General features: G+C 51.2%; 1 protein-coding gene across 14 annotated transcripts in view; it reads left to right on the top strand.

Annotated features, from left to right (window-relative positions):
* Cfap46 (cilia and flagella associated protein 46) overlaps positions 1-20,609 on the top strand; it is a 96,522-nt gene that overhangs the window by 27,345 nt on the left and 48,568 nt on the right. For 13 of the 14 annotated variants that reach the window (XR_007590853.1, XR_007590854.1, XR_007590855.1 and 10 more), the window contains exons 12-25: positions 539-767; positions 1,003-1,123; positions 2,791-2,914; positions 3,504-3,634; positions 4,363-4,487; positions 5,603-5,736; positions 6,740-6,952; positions 7,722-7,887; positions 8,157-8,306; positions 9,053-9,160; positions 9,686-9,852; positions 16,350-16,481; positions 17,010-17,172; positions 18,589-18,676. Coding sequence is in view for 4 of the 14 variants with exons in the window: in XM_050137429.1 (XP_049993386.1) it covers positions 539-767; positions 1,003-1,123; positions 2,791-2,914; positions 3,504-3,634; positions 4,363-4,487; positions 5,603-5,736; positions 6,740-6,952; positions 7,722-7,887; positions 8,157-8,306; positions 9,053-9,160; positions 9,686-9,852; positions 16,350-16,481; positions 17,010-17,172; positions 18,589-18,676 (2,051 nt within the window). In the remaining 10 variants the exon portion in view is untranslated. Of the gene's footprint in view, positions 1-538; positions 895-1,002; positions 1,124-2,790; positions 2,915-3,503; positions 3,635-4,362; positions 4,488-5,602; positions 5,737-6,739; positions 6,953-7,721; positions 7,888-8,156; positions 8,307-9,052; positions 9,161-9,685; positions 9,853-16,349; positions 16,482-17,009; positions 17,173-18,588; positions 18,677-20,609 lie in introns of those variants that run through there. The other variant, XM_050137433.1, reaches the window with a different exon arrangement.

The raw sequence follows: 20,609 nt of genomic DNA, 5'->3' as shown, positions 1-20,609 counted from the left end.
TCCTGTGGCGGTGGTTAAGGTGACCCCCTCCATCACCACTGTCCAAAGCTTTTACTCGGGTGTAGAAGCTTCTCTAACCCTGGCTGAGTTCCAACCAGAATGTGGCTAAGCCTCCTGGGCAAATGTTCCGTGTATCCGTAAGGGTAAAGACAATGGAGCACAGCACCGACACCAAGCATGTTCCAGGAGACAGAGGTTCTTCACAGGAGACAGCGGGGCGACAGTGACAGCTGGGTGGCCATGGGAAAGCTGAGCCTGCCCTTGTGCTCTTGTCGCTGTAGGGAACACTACGCTAACCTTTCCTCTGCTTCTTCTCAGCCTGGGCCCAAGGCTCATGAGCACAACTCCAGCGGCCTATACCAACTACTGCGGATTTCCCCTTCCTTTGTGAGGTTTCTAGAAAAGACAGGAAGGAGGCTGGAAAGCAGGGCTCTGGGGCAGCCATATCAGTCCATGCCTCTTGCTGGTGACCGGACATAAGGCCCCCAGGCACGCCAGCAGCCCACCATAGCCTCCTCACGTGTGCTGTTATTTCTAGTCTCATGATCCTGATGCGCTGCCAAGTCCACATGGAGCTGGCATATATCGACCAGGACGAGGACCGGCTGGAGCCCGCCATTGATCACCTGCAGAAGGCCATGCGTCTGGACAGCCTGGGCCTCTATGAGGATAAAGTGAAGGTCGCTTACAAACGGCTACAGTTGTGTACCATGCTGTACCAGTCCCCCGACCGTCCCGAGGACAAAGCCACCATGGCCATTGAACAGGTGCAGACCCAAACCATTGTGGGGCCAGCCCGCAAAGGAAGAGACTAAGGAGAAACCCTTAGTGGCCATGCACACCCACGCATGAGGCCCAGGCTTAGCTACGCAAGGTCTGTCTGGCATCCTGAAGGTCTGTGGGAGTTCTGTTGCCTGAGGGTGGAACCATAAGTTGCCTTAAGAGTCTCAGCTTTCCCGGGAGAGGGGCTACCTCATATCGTGTCCATCATCCTGTCTGCAGGCAAAGAAAGCCACCATGAAAGACAGTGCCCGGAAGAAGCGTGCACTCCTGGTGAACGCAGGCCTGGCCCTCGCCCCTGACGCCTTCCAGATTGTGCTGGACAGCGAGAATGAGGCCAGAGGTTAAGTGCTGCCCTTGACCTCACTGCCCTCGACCTTGTAACATACTGCATTGATCTCTGGAAGCACTAGAGAAGGATTGTGTCTACACGCGGCTACTAGTAGCAGAGTACCACTGTCAGAAATTAACTTCTGTTCTAGATGCTGGACATCAGTGATAGGGATGCAATGGGCTGGTCTCTTTCGGTGCCATCTCCCCTGGCTTGTGGATAGTCGTCTTTGCCTTACGTCCTCACTGTCTGTCCTATACATCGACCTCAATGTCCTCTTTGCACAAGGACTCAGTCACCCTGTGAACAGAGCCTCCTGGTGGTTTCCTCAGCCTTATCATTTATTCAGACCCCATCTCTTGAAAATGAGGCTGTGTTTTGGAATCCCAAGGGCAGGGCTTGAAAACAGCCTCTCTGGGTACACAATTCAGCCCACAGTGCCATTTGAGGAACAAAGGCAGCAGCTCTGGGGATGCTCTTTGTGCCAAAGCCGAGTATATTTCACTGACCTGCTTACCTGGGCCACCTCCTTTGTCCCCAGGGTAGAAACAGGATTGTACTATACCCTGTTTATACTCACAGCTGCTGAGCCCGGCTCTCAGGGTCAAACCAGCAACTCTGGCTAGATTGGTAGCGCCACTGTCGCTAGAGCCACAGACAGGTCTTGGTTGGTGGGGGCACTCTCCTGGATCTCCCTCCAGCACAGCTCTGACAGAAAGCGTTATAGGGACGGGAGCCTTAGAGATGACGGTTTGAAGTTGAGTTGGCTGTAGCCCATGTTGTGGGTCCAAGACAAGGGGCAAGAATGGGAGGGTGGAATCATGGCCCTGGGCTGGGATCAATGAAGTCTCTGGAAATACAGCCCTGCTGGCCCAGGAGCTGTCTGTCTTACTCCACCGCCTCCTTTGGCCTTTTCACGACTCTGGCTTTGTTTTGCCCCTCATGAGTCTGAGAATGAGAAGCTGGAGGTCTGTTGACATTACATGGGTGGGTCCATCCTACTTGGTAGGTTCATTTCATTAGATGAATATAAACAGCCAAAGAGTCTGCATTTTCACCAGACGACAGAGTGCCAAGCTGGCACCTGAGGGCTTATCAAGGCAAGGGGTGGTTTCAGGGGGGAGGGAACCCCAGCAAGTAAACACCTATGTTAAATATGGAAACACCAAGGAGGTAGGAGATCACCTGAGAGGAGACACACTCTCCCAAAGCCCCCGTGTCCACCCTGGTGTCTCCTGTGGCTGGCTCTGCACTGGACAGCTGGTTCTCACTGGGAAGCTGAGCTCTGGGTGGGCGCTCATCTTAGATCTGGAAAAGGGGCAGTGATTCAGAACCTCCACATCAAGCAGACATGACTACTGAGTTTGTGAGTGAATAATGGGTGCTGCCTGAGAGGCCAGGGTGTGTGGGGCAGGTCAGAGGCTTGATGTTTCTGAGTGAACATAGGCTGTCTCGGAGGACTGGAGGCTCTACCCACTCCATAGTAGCTCAGTGTCCTTGCTGGTCCAAAAGCACTAAAGATGGTTTTAGTGATGGTGATGGGGCCTCTTCATACCCCTAGAATGAGCTCAGCTGTCCAGACCTCATTCCTGACTTTGATCCCATTTGTCTGGGTCAGCATTGCTATCGCACGCCCAACCCTGGCCCACCTCCTCAGCTCGGATGTTTCCTGCCTTCAGTTTCCACAGGGAAAAACAGGGGTCGCTTCACCTACCTCTGCGCGAAAGCGCGACACCATATCCTCAGCGTGGACAAAGCTGCTGGGCACCTGAGGCGTCTGGGAAACGAGAATGACAAAGAGAGGTGAGCCAAGGAGGAGGGATAAGGTAGGTCTGTCAGCTGATGCCTTCATCCAGGCACTGACTCCGTGGCTACCTGGGACCCTGTGAGAGGGGACAAGTCACGTAAGCTCCACGGGCAGCCTCTGTGATGAGGACATGGCTTTTTCCTGTGGGACAACTGGGCCACTTACTAGGGCATTCTGGCCAAGGCCACCAGAGGAGTCCCCAACCTAGGGATACCCATCCACACCACACACAGGAAACGACTCTGTGGGGACATTTCTCATTAAGTGACCAGAAGTGTCACTGGCACTGGGGAAAGGCCAGCAAGCGAGCTGCATATGACCTTGGGGACAGTCGTAGCTCTGACCTCTGGGCCTTGACCCTACAAATTGTTCCAGCTCTGACCCCTGAGTTATGGCCCCTGCATGACCCCACTGTCCAGGACGGTCTTTCCATTCATACCCTCAGCCGACTGCCCTTCTGTGTCTCATTCAGTACTTGGCACCTGCTTGCCATAAGGCGGCTTTCCCCCACCCCCGGAACCATCCCTCCAGGTGTTCCTAACTTCACCTGTGCTTCCTTTCCACCGCCTGGATCCTGACGCGCAGAATTGTGATTTGGGCCGAGCTGGCTAAAGTGGCCTGGAAGCAAGACGTGTGCGATGTGTGTCGCACAGCAGCCCGCTTCTGCCTTCTGTATGACAATGTCAAGTCAAGGAAGTCCACAAAGCTAAAACGAGGTGTGCATCCCTACCCTGCGTCCCCTTGGCTTGTGGGCAGGCTGAGCTTCAGGGCGTCAGGAACCTCTGGTGGCTGTGGCAGCCACAGTACCTCTGCACCATTAGAGCCCACCACAGGACAGCCAGCAAAGAGCACAACACGGAGCCAATGGCCACTTCCTGGAAGGGTTCTGGCCATGGGTTTGGGTTTGGAAGGGCCTTTTCACAGATAGCAGCACCTCTGAGTACATATTGGGTCTGGCCTCTGTGTCTGCAGACTCCACATCCACAAGGTCAGCCACGAAAGTCTGAGAATATCGGCAACAAAAACAAGCATTTCTGCTGAGCATAGATAGCCTGCTTCCTGGCTATTAGCCCCTGACCATTGCCCTTTAACAGTGAACCACACGATGCATAGATGGCAGTCAGTGTCACGGTCAACTACAGATGGTTTATAGTTCAAAGGGGGACTGTGTAGATCCCAAGTTTACTTGGCATCGTTTTATAGAAGGGAGTGTGCCTCAGTACTCTTGGGGGCGGGTCCCAGCAATACTGAGCGGCAGCTGGACTTAAAACTGATCAATAGTAACCATGAGGGCTTCAGGGTTATAGCAACCCATGCCCTTCTTGAAGGGCTTGTCCCACCAAGAGCTGGGCAGAGACTCGGGGAAGCAGGTTGGTGGGGGAGGAACTGCTGAGGTTTGGCTTGCTCAAAAAGGGCCTCTCTGTGCCTGCGGCTGTTTTCTCAGGGAGGAAGAAAAAAGGCGTCGAGGGCTCCCAGCACGACTGGGAACAGTCTCAGGTGGTTCTGCACAGAAATATGTCTGCTGACCTGCTGAGGAAGATCGCGGAGGTGGCCTTCCTCAGTGCTGAGGTGCGTCATGAAGGTCTTGGCTGTCGTAGCTGTCAGTGTGGATGTGGCCAGTAACACAACAGAGAGACTTGTCATACAGGCTCCCCGTGGGATACACATCCCTAAACAAGACTGTACTCTAGAGAGAAAATTAATTCATTTCTTAGAAGAGTGCATGAGAAAGGTGTGAATTGAGATGCATTGTGCTGTGTGTTGGTGTAACTTTTCTTCGTGGGAAATAATTTCTGAATTCTCTGGATGTAAAGTTATATTTGGGGATTGAACGGGGAGGTGATTTAGGAAGTCCCTGAAGGAGGTGTGATCTCTGCTAATATGACTCTGTGGGCTCAGCCGAGACTTGGGCTGGATCTTGGTTCCCCAGAACTAATAGGCCTGCTCCTTTACAGATGGGGTACTGAGACCCAGGGCTGGACCTACCCAAAGCTAACCATGTATATCGTGACCTAGCTGTATCTGAAGCCCTTGATGTGAGCTCTCAGTCCCCACACCCGTGCCAGCATCAGAGGCAGCCTTGGTCATGTGTTTAACCCTCACCGTGGTATAGCATTTCCATCGCTTTTACCCAATGGGGTCAAAGCAGATGCTGGGGGCGCTCACCTGTTTATTCCATCAGAGTCTAGTGACACAGGGTGACCAAAGACAAGCCCTGTGCTCAGGGAGCACACTGCCAGATGGCAGTGCCGAGAGCGGACATGCAAAGAGACCTGTGGCTGAGACCGACCAACTGGCCTGCCAGCTAGGGGCCGGCCTGACCCATGTCCTCCCACCCGACCCGTGTGTCCTGCCACCCCATCTGCCTGCCAGGTGGGCTTTGCAGAAGCCTTTGGTGCTGCAGAGCAAGATTGGGAGGCTTCAGGGAGATGATCAGTCAGCCAGCTTCCATGGGAGAACACGAGGACTGTTCTGCCTGCCCGCCAGAGTGTGATGTGGCTGTGGGCTGTGCTCCTGAAGGAAGCCCTCCTCCCCTGGCAGGCTGTTGAGGCAGGTGGGGTGTGCAGGCCCCTCGTGCACTCTTTACTTGTGTTTGGCTTTTTCAGAAGCAGAATTTGCTGTGTGTTCCCCGAGTGCTGTGGTCTGCCTAGCTGTGACTTCTGTGACCCTGTACTTCCTCACAGGCCACGGTCCACTTGCTGCGCTTGGAAGGTGTGGAGCTGAATGACCAGGCCATCCCCCCTGAGGACTTGAGCCAACACCCAGCTGGCTATGTGCCTGAACCACCAGAGAGCAATCCCGAGTGGATCACATACAGGTGGGTGAGAGTCCCAGCCATCCTGTAGCCCAGCGGTCTACAATACCTGTGGGTCGCAATACCTTTGGGGTCACATATCAGATATCCTGCAGATCAGAGATTTACACGACATTTTGCCACAGTAGCAAAATTAGTTATGAAGTAGCAATGAAATAATTTTATGGCTGGAGGTCCCCACAACATGAGGAACTATACTAAAGGGTCCCAGCATTAGGAAGGTTGAGAGCCACTGCTCTGGACCATGGGTTTCTGAAGAACTGCTTCATTTGCCCAGACCCAGTTGTGGATGAAGCAGGATATACAAGTTAGAGCCTAGGCTGTTTGTAAGCCGTGGTTAGAGTGGCTTGGACAAATCAAACAATTGTAAAACAAAATGAAAGAAGCATGCTGCAGAGACTTTAGCAACTCACTAAAACACCAGCTTGGCTCCTGACGGAAAGAAGTTTCCCAGCCTGGGCTGGTGGAAGAGGGTTGCTTTTACCATGAGCACTGTGCAGAGCGGCTACATTGCCCTGTTCTAGGTACCACCCGGCAGGCTGTGTGTGCTGGGGGCAGGCACAGCTATAGATTGTCTTGGAGCCAGGGGGTGAAGGCAGCCAAAGAGGTGAGAGAAGGCAACCTGGGAAAGGTCTTAGGCCAGCACCCCTCCTCAAATCAGAGAGCTCTTAGCAGGGCCTGTAAGACTCATAGCATGATGGGTGAGAGGTAGCTTGCCAGTATCTGGGTAGTAAGGAAGGACAGACTGGCATGTCCAGAGGATACGGCAAAGTCTAGCTAGGACTAGGTGTAATCAGGGACATTTGGGGGCAGTTGCATGAGGGGAGCAGCACCAAGACAGTCTCTCTAGAGCCTGGATCCCTGGCCTCGACAGACAGTCTGAAACACCCTCCAGACCTAGGTGGGGATGACGCAGAGAGCCCAGGCTCACGTCCTCAGTGGTGTGTGGCATGGGGAAGGTAGAGGCCGGATATTGAGCTGACCGCTACACGGTGTGCTGTTGCAGAACCTGGATAGAAAGCCTGTCGCAGTATGCCATGAACAACTGGCTGCGGGCTGCAGAGATCGGGCAGGAGCTAGGGGAAGCCTGGATCGTGCAGAATGCCGTGATCTATGTTTTGAACCACAATCGTCACCTCATCGTGGCTGGGAGGCAGAAGGAGCTGGTGGATTCCCTGTGTCACCTCCTGAACACCCTCAAGGCCACTGGCTACAAAGGGTGGGTGTTGCCACCACATCTGTTTATATTTGGGAGTCACAGCTGTGGGGTCAGGCATGGCCATTGTGGGGGCAATGAGTTGAGAGACTGCGAGGCACGGGTAAGGTCTTTGCATGGAGGAGGTGCTCAGCCTGCACTGGGATGACCTGGTCACCATGACCCAGGGTATTCACAGCTGCCTCACTGCCCCCTGCTGGCTCTGCTCCAACACTGCCCTCTGAAGGCTCTGCTCCAAGCCTTTGCAAAGAGTTCAGCTGAGGGCCCAGGTACTCTGTGAAGTAGCTCAGCGGTCACCCCACCTTGGGCTGGAGGTGGGGAGAGGGTGAGATCTCATGACAGTGTGTTTCTTTTCCAGACGAATGAGAACTTAGATTAATGTTTCCCCAAAATAAACTAGAAGCCTGAATGCATCATCTTAGGTTGGGTTTGAGGCCAGCCTGGTCTACAAAGTGGGTTCCGGGGCAGCCAGGGCAGCATAGTGACAATCTGTCAAGAAGAAAAAAAAAGGGGGAGGGAGGGAGGGAAGAAAAGAGGAAAGGAGGGAGGGATGGATGGAGGGAGGGAGGGAAAGAGGGAGGGAGAAAGGAAGAAAGGGAGGGAAGCAACCCAGCACTCAGCAGCAGTCACCCGTGGTCTGTGTTAAACCACAACTATCCTCTCCTCTTGACAGGGAGGCAGAAGGAGTGGGCGTGGTGCTGTGAGGTTCTGCCTGGGGCTGAGCCTTGTCCTGCTCTTGCTGGCGGCATAGCTCTCATGTTACACCCTCCAGGGATTTAGTCATGCTGGTCTCGCTGTGTGATGCCCTTGCTCGAGGCCTGATCATCAGCTGGATTCCCACCCAGACATCTGAAAAGTCGAAAAAGAATGTGCGCCCTAACTTGGTTCATGTTCCAGCGGAGTTTTCTGCCTCCTCTGAGATCAGAGCAGCTTTGGAGGTACTCCATCCTGCAGCCCAGGAATGGGCCATGGAGTGGGCCCTCGAGTGGGCCCTGGGGTAGGCCCTCGAGTGGGCCCTGGGGTGGGCTCTGGGGAGGGCCTTGGGGTAAGCCCTGGGAAGGACCCTGGGGTGAGCCCTGGGGAGGGCCCTGGGGAGGGCCAAAGGTGAACTTGATGCCTGGGTACAGAGAGCCATGGGGACAGCCAGAGGGAAGATGGCTTAAGGACCCCTCTTAGATTTGCCTCGTGATGAAGACGCTTGTTTTAGGTCTGTGAGTTTGCGCTGCACCTCACTAATGGGAATGTGCCGGATGACATCGTCCCCACCAGCGTGCGGCAGCATCTCATCTCGACCTGGGTGAAGGCCAAGCAGCTACTGCAGCAGCAGATTGGGCAGCGACTGGGCACTGATGAGCAGGTGGTTGCCCAGGACACCCTGGGGGCTTAGGACCCACAGACTGCCTTTCCCCAGCGTTCTCCTTATTCAGCGTGGCCACAGTTGCTGGAAAGGGGGTGTTTCCGCCTAGTAAGGTCTGAGGTTATTCTCTGCTGTCACCAAAATTGCCGCTCTTGAGAGCCAAGGCAAAAAGTCTTCACCAGGTCTGAGTGCTGGGCCTCTGGGGGTGCTGCCTGCTCTCACTGCTACTCAGTCATCGCTTTGATATGGCACCAGCTCACCCCCCAACACTAAACCTGTGGGAGCGGGGTCTGGGAAGGAGCAGGCAATAGTTTGAATTCGCGAACCCTCGCCATGACCCCGACACAGCAGCAAGTAAACCACGGGGAGGAGCGGTCAGGAGGGAGCAGGGGAGAGCTCAGGAGGGACATTTATCCTGGGTCAGACAGAAGCGGTTCGTGGGATATTCCCAGACCAGCAACTTCTTACCAGGGCTCAGCAGCCTTCTCCCTCTGGAAAGGGAGACAGACAACACTGTCTTCAAGGCTCATGAATATGCAGATTTCATGCCTTATTGCCTGAGAAGACAGCGTAGAGGTTGATTCCTACCAGAATAGCCTCAGATATCAACTTTCCGAATACTGTGGTCTGACTGTCCCTTGCGGCTAATGCACCACGGGGTTATCTCAAAAAATGGCTCGGATATCCACAGCTTTTCCTCCCTGTTTCCTGGGCAGCGAGACACTCTATCCCTTCCATCCCTCCAGGGTACCAATGAGGATATCAACTCCATAACCAGAGTCCTTGTTGCCCTTGAGATGTATTCGTGCAATGGACTGGGTCTCATGGACTTCACGGTTCCCCCGCTAGCTCAGGTGGGTTTCCCCGGGTTTCCCAAGAGGTAAGTCAACAACCCCCATCCAGGAAAGACGAGGAAACTGAGGCCTAAGGTCCTGCCTGAGGTAGTCAGAACTCAAACGCACATCTCCCTCTGCTTCCTGACAGCTGCCATCTCTCGAGGCATACATATCTGGCCTTTGTATGGGACAGTCCTTTATACCCATGGGAGGAAGATGCTTCTCTGGGTGGCCTTTCTGTGTCCTTCTTCATCCCACGATCTCAGCCCAGGCAGAGACATATAAGAGGACAGGCATGCCTTCTGTGGTGGGAAAGTCATGAGGACAGAGCAACTGAGATCAGTTAGGCTTCACCGATCGGTAGCCTATCTAGGACTGCATATGCTTAGTAATCCTTGAACGCATGCGTGCGAAGCCGTGTGCAGACATCGCAGGGTGGATGAAGCTCAGCAGGCTGGCAGCAGGGTGGTTGTTGAGGGCCACAGACTCCTAGAGAGTCGCTGTTGCTAATCCAATGTCCTTCTCCCCTCACGTGCTGGGAAGGTGGTGAAAATGGCTTCTGAGTGCAACTGGTCAGAGCCCCTCGTGGAGCTGCAGACCCTGACGCGCCTCACCCACTTCGCCTACGTGGCCCACGACCATGAGATCACCATGGCATGTTCTCACAATGCCACCCAGATGGGCCTCAAGCACCTGAGGTCATTTAATGCGTAAGTGACCTCCGCAATGGCGTCCTAAGGCATGCAGGAACATAAGCAGAGTGTGGACTATGTCCCATGCCACAGAGCAGGGGCCAGAGGTGCAGCCCTGCTGAGCAAGGGACACCTGGCAGGAATCTGATTGCCATGCCGCTTCCTCTGTGTGTGCCACAGGACAGCACAGAAAACAGGGCCCGCGAAGCTGTGTGGGGTGTTAATGGGGACTCAAAAGACACATAGGCCTCAGTTAGGAGGTCTGTGCAATAGCTCTCTGTGTGTGACAGATAGATAAGAGCTTATGGTTCTCTTAGATAAGGCTTCTGTGTTAAAGTACCACAGCTGGGGAGGCCTTAAGAAATGGGGATTTATTGTTCATGGCATAGAAGCTGGATGTTCAAGTTCAGGGCATGATAGTTGGTATCTAGTGACTGTTGCTGCCTAGTCCAAAGTTGGCCACTTCATGTGGTGAAGAGGGAAAAAGCACTGTTATTCTCCGTTATGGGGCAGGACTCCATCCCGAGGCGCCAACCCCGCACTCTACCACCTTCATCTCCCATCAGCCCTTCTACTAATGCCGTCCCCCGGGAAATCAGATATCAGCATGTGACTTTAGGGAACACATGTGGTTCTCAGATCAACCACGGTTCCATCCTGATGCAGGCAGCTTTGTCCGAGGGATTTTGGGAGAAGCAAGATGCATGATGCTGAAGTGTATCAATGCCACTGGACAATGCCTCTGGTTTGTTAAATGGGAGACAGCTTCTCTGTCAGGTCTCCATGGTAACTGCTGGAGAATGCCAGTCACCAGGTGTATTCGTTGCTTTTCTCACTGCTGTGAACTGATGAGAAGCAATGCAAGGGAGGCAAGGTTTGCCTTGGCTCATGGTTCCAAGGTCCAGTTCATTATGGAGGAAGGCATGGCGGCAGGATGCTGGAAGGCATGGTGGCAGGATGCTGGAAGGCAGCCGAAGCTTGCAGCTGGGATCCCGCACCACATGTTTTGTTTGGCAGAAGAGGAAACCGGGAGCAGATAGGGAGTAAGGCCAGGCCACACAAACCTCATGACCTGTCTTCAATGACTGGCTTCCTTTAGCGTGGAAGTGCCACCCCTTATAGGTCCCACAACCTCCCACAACAGTGCCTCCAGCTAGGAACCAATGTTCACACACATGAGCCGGTGAGGGACTTCTCATTCTACCTACAGCAGCCGTGAAGCACTGGAACACGTCTGTCTTCCTTCATGGTTTCGACAATGTTCCACGGTGTTGATCCATAATCAGAAATATCAGTCTTTCCTTCTCCCTGAATCTGGGGCTGTTGTAAAAGGCAGTGTTGTGACAAATGCCCATGTAGCCAAGATGGTTTTCTTCCAGGCTCTTCTTTTTGGCTTCTTTCCCACGTCCAAGTATCCTGAAAGATAGAGTTGTGGCCCAGGACTATAAAGGTGCTTCCTTTGCCCAGTGGCCAGTTTGGTCAACAGTCACTAAATCCACAGAGTTCTTCCCCATGCCCATGTTTCTGGTCTTGCACCATGTCTACCAGCCTTGCTTTCTGAGCCGCTGATGTGCTCCTGGTGTGTTGGCAGGATTTAGTGGGCATGTAACATGTGCCTCTTAGTTGGTTGGACCCCTATGAGGACAAGGCCAAGCACATGTCTTGCTCACAGTGACAGCTCCAAGGCTATGTTCATACAACTGCCGAGAGTCTGAGAGTCAGCAGAGCCCCATGCCCTGCAATGTCTGTAACAGAAGCATCCACTTGTCTAGACCCCCTGGACACACAGGGGCAAGGACATAGCACTGGTACCGAGGAGTAGGGTGCTGTTCCTTTGACCAACCTGCTCACGTGGTTCATAGGCCTTTAGAACTGGTTTGTAGAAGGAATGTGGAAGAGTTCGTAGGACGGAGAATTCCTAGACACCCTATAAGCAAAACTCAGTGGACCATTTTGATCAGAGTGTAGAAGGATAGAATGCTAGAGGAATCGGCAGGGGAGCCCCAGCTCGTGAGGTTTTCAAGAGGAAGAAGAGCTTTGTTGGGGACTGGGTCACACTCCTGTCCTATTCCAACAGAAAAACTGGCTGCTTTCTCCCCGTGTCCTGATTATTTTAGTAAGGCTGAATTCAAAAGTAATGGAAAATCCATGATAGCACAATGACCAGGCTGTGACATGGTTGCTGGTCACTGTTCTTAGTCAGATCTACAGTGGTAAGGAGCAACAAGGTAAGAAAAGTGTGCAGTCTTGTGAGGAAAGGAGAGGTGCAGGTTCCAAACTTGTGCCTGAGCAAAGCAGATGTGGTCTTAATGCCATTGGAGAGGAACCTAAAGTTCTGCCCTGAGAGCACAGGAAAGGTGCCTCTGGAAAGGCAAAGTCATTTGAAAGAAAGAAAAAAAGAAAAATGACACACAAAGTGTTTTCTGCTCTCAAGTAGCTGTCTAGGGACGTCTTTTCCCAGATCGAGCCAGGGTACAGAGACCACCACAGCTCTGGGAGAAGGGGACCTAACTACATCTCAGGCTAACATCAGAACTTGGCAATGTCCACATGATGCTGGTTTTGTAAGCAGGCAAAATTCAAGAGTGAGAGATTAACAGAGGCTTATACCCAAGTTCTGAGAAGTTGTTAGGGCCAGACAATATGTGGCAGAGTCTAGTTTCCAGAAGGGAGATGCTGAGAAGCCACCCTATGAAACGTGAAGGTGTTACTTAAGTTGCAGTAGGGAACCCAGGATGTTGGAGATGCCGGGACCACAGGAGCCAACAAAGGAACACTGTGGTCGTGAGCGGAGCTATCCTGAGAGAGAGGCTACCTGTATCGCAGGTTATAGAATTGGAGGTGTGGGCTCCTTGGTGCTGCTGAACCCATAGGATTCCATTATATAGTGGTAATTCCAGATGCTGAGCGGGAGCTGCAGGGTTCGGTTCCAACCCTGCTGAGTCTGTCTTTCTTTGGCTTTGTGTTTCTTTGGGAATGTTTGTTCTGTATCACTGTATATTAGAAGTTTGTAACTTTTAGATTGTATTTTATAGGTACTCATAAGTGAGAGATGGCCAGAGTCTCAGAAGAGACTGAACAGGTTAAAACTCTGAGGGCTTTGGAAGTTAGAATTGCTTCATTTTCCATTATGAGAGGGCCGAGAGACTGGGGGACCAGTGATGTGCAAACACAGGGGGAATCGGAGACAGCTTTATTCTGAGCCACAGGGAGCAGGCCTTCAGATGAGATTGCTCTGAACGAAATGTTCCTCCTTGAGAGCAGTTGCACCTTGTTGGGCACAGAACAAAAAGAAATCCTAAATCAATGCATTTACTCAACACACTGGTGGGGACGGCAAAAAGGCAGATTACAGAAAAGCAGGGAACTCTGCTATCTGAAGACATTCTTCCTTTTTTGGGTTGGTGGAATCCAGTGTCTTTATATTAATACATTTCAAAAGTTTGCCAGTAGTTAGGAGCATGTTAAGTCAAATACCAAGATGACACATGAATGGCTGTTAGGCAGACTAGCCCAAGGTAGTCTTGACTTTGGATCTGCAGCATTCCAGCTCTAACTGACTGGTCAGTCCTATAGAATCTTTACCACATTTTCCCCTAAAACTTCAGTTCACAGAGAGGATGTTATGGCTTAAAGTGATGTGTTTGGGTGTCAAGTTGACAACAGGTCAAGGTGTAGTGGTTAATTTACTTCAATTGCCACTTGATCGTATTAAGACGCACATAGGACGTTAATGAGGCAGACCTCTGGGACTGTCCTTGAGGGTGTTCCCACAGAGGTTTAACAGGAGAGATGGACTCACCTTGAATGCTGGTGACACCATCTCAGGGGCTGGGGACAGAGACGGAATTACAAAGCGGGACAGGAGGAAGCCAGTGGAGACCAGAACTCACCTCTCTCTGCTTTCTAATTGTGGGTCCGATCCATGTGGCCAACGGCCTCCTGCTCCTGCCTTCCTGCCGTCACTCCGGTTACACGCACTAGCCATGAACTCTGAGGCATCCTTTGCCGTATCACATTAAAGGAAGAAAGAAAAACTCCTCCCCTCTGAGTCATTTAACCAAGAGTGAGTCCTGATTGAGTTCTCTGCTTCATGCTCCCTGTGTCTTCTGTCCTCTGTCTGTCTGGTGCATGAGTCTGAATCTGTGCCTGCCTGAAGACTGTGTCTGCCCCCACACACACCCCTAGCATCCATTTGTTCTGTCTGTGTGTGTGTCTAACAAAGCGCTTCCGTCAGTCTTTATTGGACCTACTGGGGAAGGAATAGGATGCTTTATAGCGATTGCTAACAGAGTTTTACGAGGGATCAGGTCTCTGGTTCCAACTGGCCCAGACAACAGACATCAATCAGTGTTTATCAACCAATATCCACAAATGGTGGCTTCCAACCGTTATCATAGATTTTAGGGAGTGGCATTCAACCTCTGTAGTTGCTACTTTCAGCAAATGATACACACGCATTGTCTGGGGCAGGGACATGGACAAGTCCATAACTTAAGATCATAGCTATGCATTAGCTCAGGTTGGAGAAGTTGATGCTATGAAAACCCAAGGCAAATAAGGTTGATTGTTACATTGTTTCTTAAAGACAGGTTCAACAAAAGGTTTGAGTACACAGCAGTCTTAAATCTTGAATGACCACACAGTGGTTAAGGCTGTGAGGTCCAGCAAAAGTTCTGGTCTCTTAGAGTGTGGAACAGATATGTTCCCAAGATAGTATGGCCACAAGTCATGACGGACTATATTCCCTCAACTGTGAACCCAAACAAGCCCCCCCCAAAAAAATAGTTCTTCAGGAATTTGGTGACGGCCATGAGAAAAGCAGCTAATACAAAGTCTTTCAGTGCCCTTGCCTTAGCGGGCAAGGCCTTTACCACTGAACCATCTCACCCACACTAATCTCGCTCTTCCTTAGACCTCACAGTGAGCTGGAAGGGGAAGTGGGTGAGCAGAGTAGCTGAAGTCCACTCACCACAGGCTCTTCAGGGAAGATTGACAGGGCCACAAGGGTGGGGGCCAGGAACACGAGGTGACTACAGATTAGAAGTCACACCCTGTGGGGTCAGGCGAGGCCTGGCAGAGGTGGTCCTATTCAACCCTGTGCAAGATCCACTTCCATTACTCCAACATTGTCCTTAGAAGACATCAACCAATTGCGCATCCCTCCAAAAAGGGTTGCTGTTAGTGCCTCCGTACACAGCCACCAACTCCTTGGGCACCGGAAGAGAACTGGGCACAGCACCAGGCCAGGCTAGCACACTCTTCCATCAGTGATCCTAGCTACTCTAATTTATAAAGGAAATCCATGTAATAAATAAAGCAAAGATATTCACGCTTACATACAGCGACAGGAAACCTGGAGATTGCACTAAGCCCTCTGAAGGTCTTTTGTAGACCACTGTTGTCCCCTCCTGGTGACTGCTGTCATTGCACCCTGCTGGCTGCAAGGGTCAAAATTCCCAACTGCCACTCCCCAGGCTAGGGTCACAGCCTTCTTTGCACCAGCCTACCACCTATGAAGGGGCGTAATTACTACCCAGCCTCCATTTACCTTCAGACCACAAATGCCCACCGTACAACAGGTCCTTGCAGGCTTAGGGTCAGACACACCTTCCCCATTGCCTCCTGGGAACATATTTGGCTGTTTGCTTCAGCAAGCATGTGCCTCTTGTAGAGCACCAGAACCCAAAGGAAATGTTGCCTGAACATGTATATTGCTCACAGAATAAAATCTGTGCTGCTGAGCTGAGCAGCCGAAACATGCCCTCCACCTTTCACCCCACCCCACCCCACCCCACCCCACACCTACTCTGCAGGTGCCCAGACCACTGCTGCGCCTGGTTTGGGAGCCAGGAAAGTGTCTGTGGGGCTGCGGTGCTGCTCTGATATGGCACTGCAGGCCTATGTGCCCCTCTGAGCAAAGAGTGCAGAGCGAGACAAGACTTTCTGTCCAAGGAGCAGAGCCTAGCTGAGGACAGAACCCAACAGATGGTTCTACCTGGCTCATTGATAGATGGGAAATCCACTCCAAAGAAATGACTAACAGCCAGTTAAGGAGTCTGTCCCATGGTTCTGTGGTTCACTGGACTCTGCAAATTCGTTCTGGTTTGAGATCTCTCGTAAAGGTCTCTCAGTCAGGCACCCACAGAGCTGATTCTCATGCCCCCCAAAGTTCTCTGTGGGTGGGCATCTCCAAGAACTGCCACTGGCCTTGATGTGTAGTATCTCTGTAAATGCAAGCACCGAGAGACCATCTCCTCACTGAATGCCCAGGACACCCAGGCCAAACGTGGGCATCTCAGTCACTGGCAAGGAAGGCCCCGAAAGGCAGAACCACTTGTCTCACATCATCTATCAGTTGGGCACGTCGCTATGGCACAGGGTGGGTTGGAAACACATCTCCATCTTTGAATGCACTTGCAGGGCCATGGATGAAAGGAGAGCATTTGCAGCAAGTGGAGGCCAGCATGCATCACCCCCCACCTCTCCTCTAAATCACTCTGTGCCCTCTCCAGGACCGATGCCAAGCTGGCCGCAGAGATGTTGTGTACTGTGTCCTGCATCTGGGGCCGCAGCATCATGGAAAACTTGAAGGGTAGGAAGCAGCTACGCCTAGCAGCCGCCAAGACGTTCGTAGAGAGTGCCAAGTATGCAGCTGGGGATGGGCTGGCGATGTGTGGGGGAGGGGAACTGGTGTAGTGCCACAGTGATGCTGTGGGGACATTCCTGAGTCCCAGGGAGGGAACTGGGTGGTACCAGCAAGCCTTCAGCTACATCCTGTTGTGTAGCCGAGCTCACAGACACCAGGACATCCGTGGGCAGTACTGGGAGAAACTCAATAGAGCTGTGAGCTGGGTGGGTACCAAGGCTGTCTGGAGGGTCCCTAAGCATATAGGGGCTTTAGTGGCAAGGGGCAGGTAGACACAGCAAGGACCAGACCAGAAGAGCCCATCACTGTCCTCTATTGTGGGCAGTACCTGACCCATACAATTTGCTAAGGCAGAGATATGGCAGGCTTGCCTTTTCATGGTGCCTGCCGTACAGTGCCAAAGCTGTATTATGCCGATCCCACTCCTTCCCTACACAGTTCAGAAGCTTCAGGATTGGATGTAACAGGGCAAAGGTGTGGCTGAGCGAGCCACCTACGTAACTTGGAATGAGGCATGTCATTTCAGGTATGGGGGCCTGGCAGGCAACAGTTCCCTGGTGATGATGGCCGCCCGGCACTACTGGAACACATGGCTCCCACTTCTGTCCTCACCGGGCAACAGGAAGAAGGCCAAAGGATCCCTCCGGCGAATCATCAGCATCATCAACAAGACAGAGAGCAAGAAGCAGGTGCCATGGGGACACGGGCTAGGGTCCTAGGAGGCCTTACCCTCAGGCCTGGCCAGACTCATAGGAAAAGACAACCTCGGCTTGCCTCCCACAGAGGATGCCTGCCTTGGGGCTTGACTGGGGACATGGCCCCTGTGGGACACGACTTTCACCAGACACAACTCCCATAGGCTACGACCCCAACCAGACACGGCCCACATTGGGCATGACCTCTACCAGACAGCTACTTCAGAACGTCTCCTGGGAATAGCAGCATTCTCCAGGTCCCAGAGAGGTCAGAGGTTCCTGGCCAACCTCAGTGGTGGCCTCTGACCTCCGGTCCCCAGATCCAGAATTCTCTCCCATCCCCTCTTTGTTTTAACAACTTTGAAACAGCAGACTTCCCCTATTCTCAGTTTGGTTTATTCTTCCCTCTCTGGTTCATAATTTTCTGTTATCTGGAGAATTAAAGGCAGGTTATTGATTTGAGATCTTTGCATCCACGGGAGTATTCACAGCTGTTGGCTTGCCTTGGAGCATGGCTTCCACTATGTCCCATAAGTTTTTCTTTTCTTTTCTTTTTTCTTTTTAAACAGGGTTTCTCTGTAGCTTTTTGGAGTCTGTCCTGGAACTAGCTCTTGCAGACCAGGCTGACCTCGAACTCACAGAGATCCGCCTGCCTCTGCCTACCGAGCGCTGGGATTAAAGGCATGCGCCACCACGGCCCCTATTTCACATGGTTGAAAACAACTAGATCAGAGAGGAAGTAGTCTGTGTGCTGTATATGTGTATATTACATGTAATGTAGGGGATGTGTGATATGTGTGTGTGTTGTGCTGTGATGTTGTATGTGGATAATACATGTTGTATGGTAGGTGGTGTGTATTGTATGAAGTGTGGGTGGTATGCCAGAGTGTGTGTATGGCATAGTGGTTGATGTATTTATATAGTATGGTACGTGTTGGGTATAACATATACATATGTTCATATATGTGTGTGTGGTGTGTTGGTTACAGTTTGGTATGTGTGGTGTGGTACATGTGTGATATCATATGTGTATGGTTATGTAGTATTGTACTATGGTGTGTATGGAATGTGTGTAGTATGGTGTATGAACAATGTGGTGTCTTGTGTACAGTTTGAGAGTGTGTGGCATTATGTATGTTTGGAACGGAAGGTTTGGTGTGTATAGGATGTGCATGGTATGGTCTATGTGTAGTGTGGTGTGTATAATATGGCACACAGTATGTTATGTATGTGCTCTATTGTGTGCATGTGACATGAATGATGAATGTGCTTAACATTTTGTGACTTGATAGTTGTGAGATGTTGCTGCAATTTCTGCCTTTTGCTTGTTTTTACTGAAACTAATGAGGAACAAGACGGAGGGACACATCAGTCCCCTCCAACATGTGCCATTTGTTTATTTCACTTAAGGACACAGAGAAAACACTGTTTCTGCACCAGTGGCCAACAGCTGACTTCCAGGGTGGAGGCACAGGACCCGAAGGCCCATTCCTTCCAGGTTGGTAGCTGTGGCGCCAGTGAGAAACGGGGAGTTCTGGAAGTTTGAGCATTCTGTGCTTTACATCCGTATCCTTACATGAGGCACAAGTCATGGCTATGCCCAAGAGTCTATCTGCTTCTCACCTGATGTTTTCCCTTAATATCCCATGGAAGCCTATTCTGGAGAGAGAACGCCCAGGGTCCTCCATCCTACTAACATGGAGAGCCTTCACAGGCTAGCCCTTGACTCTGTTGATACACGAGTCTCCTCCTCCTCTTTGTCTTTTTGGCTTTTCAAGACACGGTTTCTCTGTGTAGTCCTGGAACTCACTCTGTAGGACCAGGCTGGCCTCAAACTCACAGAGACTTGCCCACTTCTGCCTTCCAAGTGCTGGGATTAAAGGTGTGTGCCACTAATGCCCAGCTGTATATCATCTTAGTGCTAGGATTAAAGGTGTGTGCCACTAATGCCCAGCTTTATATCGTCTTAGTCATATTTTCTGCCATAAAACACTTGGAGATGCAGTCTTTGGCAAAATAAGGAAAGAAAAACACTGACCACAGACCAGAAGAACTACATTCGGTACTGTTTCAACTTTTTGAAAAGAATTTTTCATGATACGATTCTCTGTCACTGAGCAGTGGTGGCACATGCCTTTAATTCCAGCACTTAGGAGGCAGAGGCAGGTGGATCTCTGGATTTGAGGCCAGCCTGGTCTACAGAGTGAGTTCCAGGAGAGTCAGGGCTACACAGAAAAACCCTGCCTCAAAACAAACAAAACAAAACAAAAAATCAAGAGCCCTATGTGTATTTGGCAATTCTTCAGCACTGTGAGATAGAATAGTGGACCCTACCTTGAACATGTTAGAGTCTTTTCACAGGTAAAATTTATTTAAAATTAGCAAAAGTATTGCCTTGTGTAAAGCATAGGGCACGGAACCCCCAGAGTTTAGAATGTTGACAAACATTTCAAGAAAAACAATACAGATAGCATAGTCTGAGAGGAGGACTGCCCCAGACTCCAGGGGGATGCGGAAACTGGTGAGGCCCTTTGTTCATATGGAGCCAGACAGAAGCTGGAGGTCAAACTGCCATCACCTAGGAAACGGTCATTAAGTCAGAATTTCGTGTCTTTAAAAATTTCCATTCTGATGCAGGAGGGGTAGCTCTACTGTCAAGAACACTTGGTGTTTAAGAGGACCTGGGTTTGATCTCCAGCACTCACACAGTGGTTCACAACCATCTGTAACTCCAGGGCATCTGATGGGAATCCGTGGGCACAGTCATACATGTGGTACACAGACACACATGCAAGCAAAAAACTCATACACACAAAACAAAACACTACCAACAACAACAAAAGCAACAACAAAAAAAAACCCCTCCCATTCCGGACCAGGTGTGTTATCACACACCTTAAATCCCAACACTTGGGAGGTAGAAGCAGGCAAATTGCTGTGAGTTAGAGGCCTGCCTGGTCTTTATAGTGAGTTCTAGGCCAGCCAGAATTACAGCGAAACTCTCAAACAAACGCACAACAACAAAACCACCTTCTACTCCAGAGGAAAGTAGCATCGGGCAAGCAGAAATTCTATAGAAAGAGGCATACTTTCAAACAGATCAAAAAAAATTTACAATGATAAGAAAGACAGAAAATTAAGGAATAACAATGTGAGAAATCCTCATATCCAGTGTGACAGTGTGGGAAATCCTCATATCCAGTGTGACAGTGTGGGAAATCCTCATATTCAATGTGGCAGCTGTGGGAAGTCAAAGACCCATCAGCTGCTAGTGTTAGCCTGATGAGAACGGAGCTCTGGCTCAGGGCTCAGCTCTCCCAAGCCTCTCTCCCTTTCCGCAGCCTGTACTCTGAGGCTCAGAACTGAGCCTCCATGTAAGGACAGCATTGCACTGTCCCTGCTGCTGGGTGGCTGGGAGATCTGACAAGCTG

This window comes from Alexandromys fortis, unplaced genomic scaffold, assembly GCF_014885135.2.
Source record: "Alexandromys fortis isolate MF-2015 unplaced genomic scaffold, M_Fortis_MF-2015_v1.1 scaffold_3, whole genome shotgun sequence".
Taxonomy (NCBI): domain Eukaryota; kingdom Metazoa; phylum Chordata; class Mammalia; order Rodentia; family Cricetidae; genus Alexandromys; species Alexandromys fortis.
This window is presented reverse-complemented; position numbering and strand designations above follow the sequence as displayed.